General features: G+C 51.9%; 1 protein-coding gene across 1 annotated transcript; it reads left to right on the top strand.

Moving 5' to 3' along the window:
- Nucleotides 1–53: 53 nt before the first annotated feature.
- On the top strand, nt 54–755 carry LOC107081287 (serine/arginine repetitive matrix protein 1-like). The gene is made up of 4 exons (XM_015369486.1): nt 54–208; nt 309–404; nt 480–614; nt 696–755. Exons 1-4 carry the CDS (start codon nt 104–106, stop codon nt 753–755), a joined length of 396 nt encoding a protein of 131 aa, XP_015224972.1. The 5' UTR covers nt 54–103.
- The last annotated feature ends 870 nt before the right edge of the window (nt 756–1,625 follow it).

Genomic DNA, 1,625 nt, shown 5'->3' with positions numbered 1-1,625 from the left:
GATCTGGTCCTGATCCGGTCCTGAGCTGGTTCTGATCTGGTCCTGATCCGGTCCTGATCTGGTCCTGATCTGGTTCTGATCCGGTTCTGATCCGGTTCTGATCATGCTCTCTGTCTGCTGCGCAGGTCTGCACCTGCAGCCAAGAAGAAGGAGACACCCAGCATCTTCTCGTCCAAGTCGGCCTTCTCTGAAAAGAGCAACGATAGCGGTGAGCATCAGAACCACTCTGGTTCCATTCAGACCAATCAGATCCGAACTCTGAAGTCCGCCTGAGGTTCTGATGCGTTGATCCTCTGCTTGCTTTGTAGACGGCTCCGGGTCGGACAGCGAAGGCGACGCCGCCCCAAAGTTCTCCACCTACTCCAGCAGCTCGGCGTTTGACAAAATCTCACCAGCAAAGAAAGGTACCGTAGGGCCGGGCCAGCATGGGGCGCCGTGGCGCCGCAGAACCACGCTGACCTTCCGCTCTCTGTGTTCAGCTGCAGCTAAGAAAGGTCCAGAAGCGGCGCCCAAACCCAGGAAACCAGCAGCACCCAAAGCAAAGAAACCAGATAAATCCATCTGGGACTCGGACTCGGACACCGGCGCCAAGAAGCCAGCAGCTGCTCTCAAAGGTACGACTTCCTGCCTGCAGCTAAGGAAACGCTCCCCGTTGGTCGGCAGCCGGTCTGTGTCACCTGTTGCTATGGTTACAGGTAAAGTCCGAGGAAAGAAGAGGAAGGACTCCGGGTCCGAAGACGAGTACAGCCCCATGAAAAAGGCTCCCAAACCTGCTGTTAAGGTGAGTGAGCCCACATTATGAGCTAAGCCCCGCCCCTCTGACTGCAGACCGCCGCCTCAGAGGTACCAGAGCACCATCCTCTGCTCACATGATGCCGCCTCCTCCGTGCCTCAGAGCTGGTGTCCGCAGGTCGTTCTCCACCTGTTCATGTTGCTTCTACTGGGGTTCTGGTAGCGGCCATGTTTGGCTGTGGTTAGACTGGTGGAGCCAATCAGAGGCTGACAAAGAGCTAGATTAGAACCAATGAGGACGGTCCAGTTCAGGAGAGACCCACACAGCATCGGCGGGCTGCGCCGTCTGAGAGGTTTTAGACGCCACTATAGGAACATTTTTAAGGAATGTCTGAAGGTCAGCTGTATGGGGGATGGTTGACCTCTGGGTGACCTCCAGCAGGAAGCCTTTAGTTTGGTCACGTTCTGCTTCTCATGCATTTTAAGGTGCGTTCAGATATAGAGGTCCAAACATAGAAGTCCAAACCGTCTGGTGAAGTGGTTGCCCCTCCCTCACCTGCTGCTAGGTAGAGCTGAGGCGTCAACCAGCAGCACCGCATGGAGAGAGGAGGAAGATGAAACCAGCTGAACTTCTCTACAGCATCACCACACGGCAGCCAATCAGGGACAGGATGGAGGAGAAGCTTTTTTAAAGCTTTTTCACTTAAATAACTTAAGGAAATAATGTTAAAGTCAAAGGGAAATCATATTCAAATGTCAAATCATTCTGGCTTAAACATGTATATAAATGTTCTCTTTATCAAAGTTAGAACATTTCTATTTAAAAAAAAAAATCCTGTCTTAAAATCTTGTTTATTTTTCCGTTATCTTCTGCAGGCCAGTTAGTTCTCCGT

The sequence above is a fragment of the Cyprinodon variegatus genome, unplaced genomic scaffold (assembly GCF_000732505.1).
Source record: "Cyprinodon variegatus isolate N-32 unplaced genomic scaffold, C_variegatus-1.0 Scaffold3918, whole genome shotgun sequence".
Taxonomy (NCBI): domain Eukaryota; kingdom Metazoa; phylum Chordata; class Actinopteri; order Cyprinodontiformes; family Cyprinodontidae; genus Cyprinodon; species Cyprinodon variegatus.
This window is presented reverse-complemented; position numbering and strand designations above follow the sequence as displayed.

Excerpts from the sequence above, each read along its gene's own strand:
- LOC107081287 (XM_015369486.1), top strand. The coding sequence starts at position 104 with ATGCTCTCTGTCTGCTGCGCAGGTCTGCACCTGCAGCCAAGAAGAAGG. Across the intron at positions 209-308 it reads TGAAAAGAGCAACGATAGCG|ACGGCTCCGGGTCGGACAGC; the intron begins GTGAGCATCAGA and ends CTTGCTTTGTAG. Across the intron at positions 405-479 it reads AATCTCACCAGCAAAGAAAG|CTGCAGCTAAGAAAGGTCCA; the intron begins GTACCGTAGGGC and ends CTCTGTGTTCAG.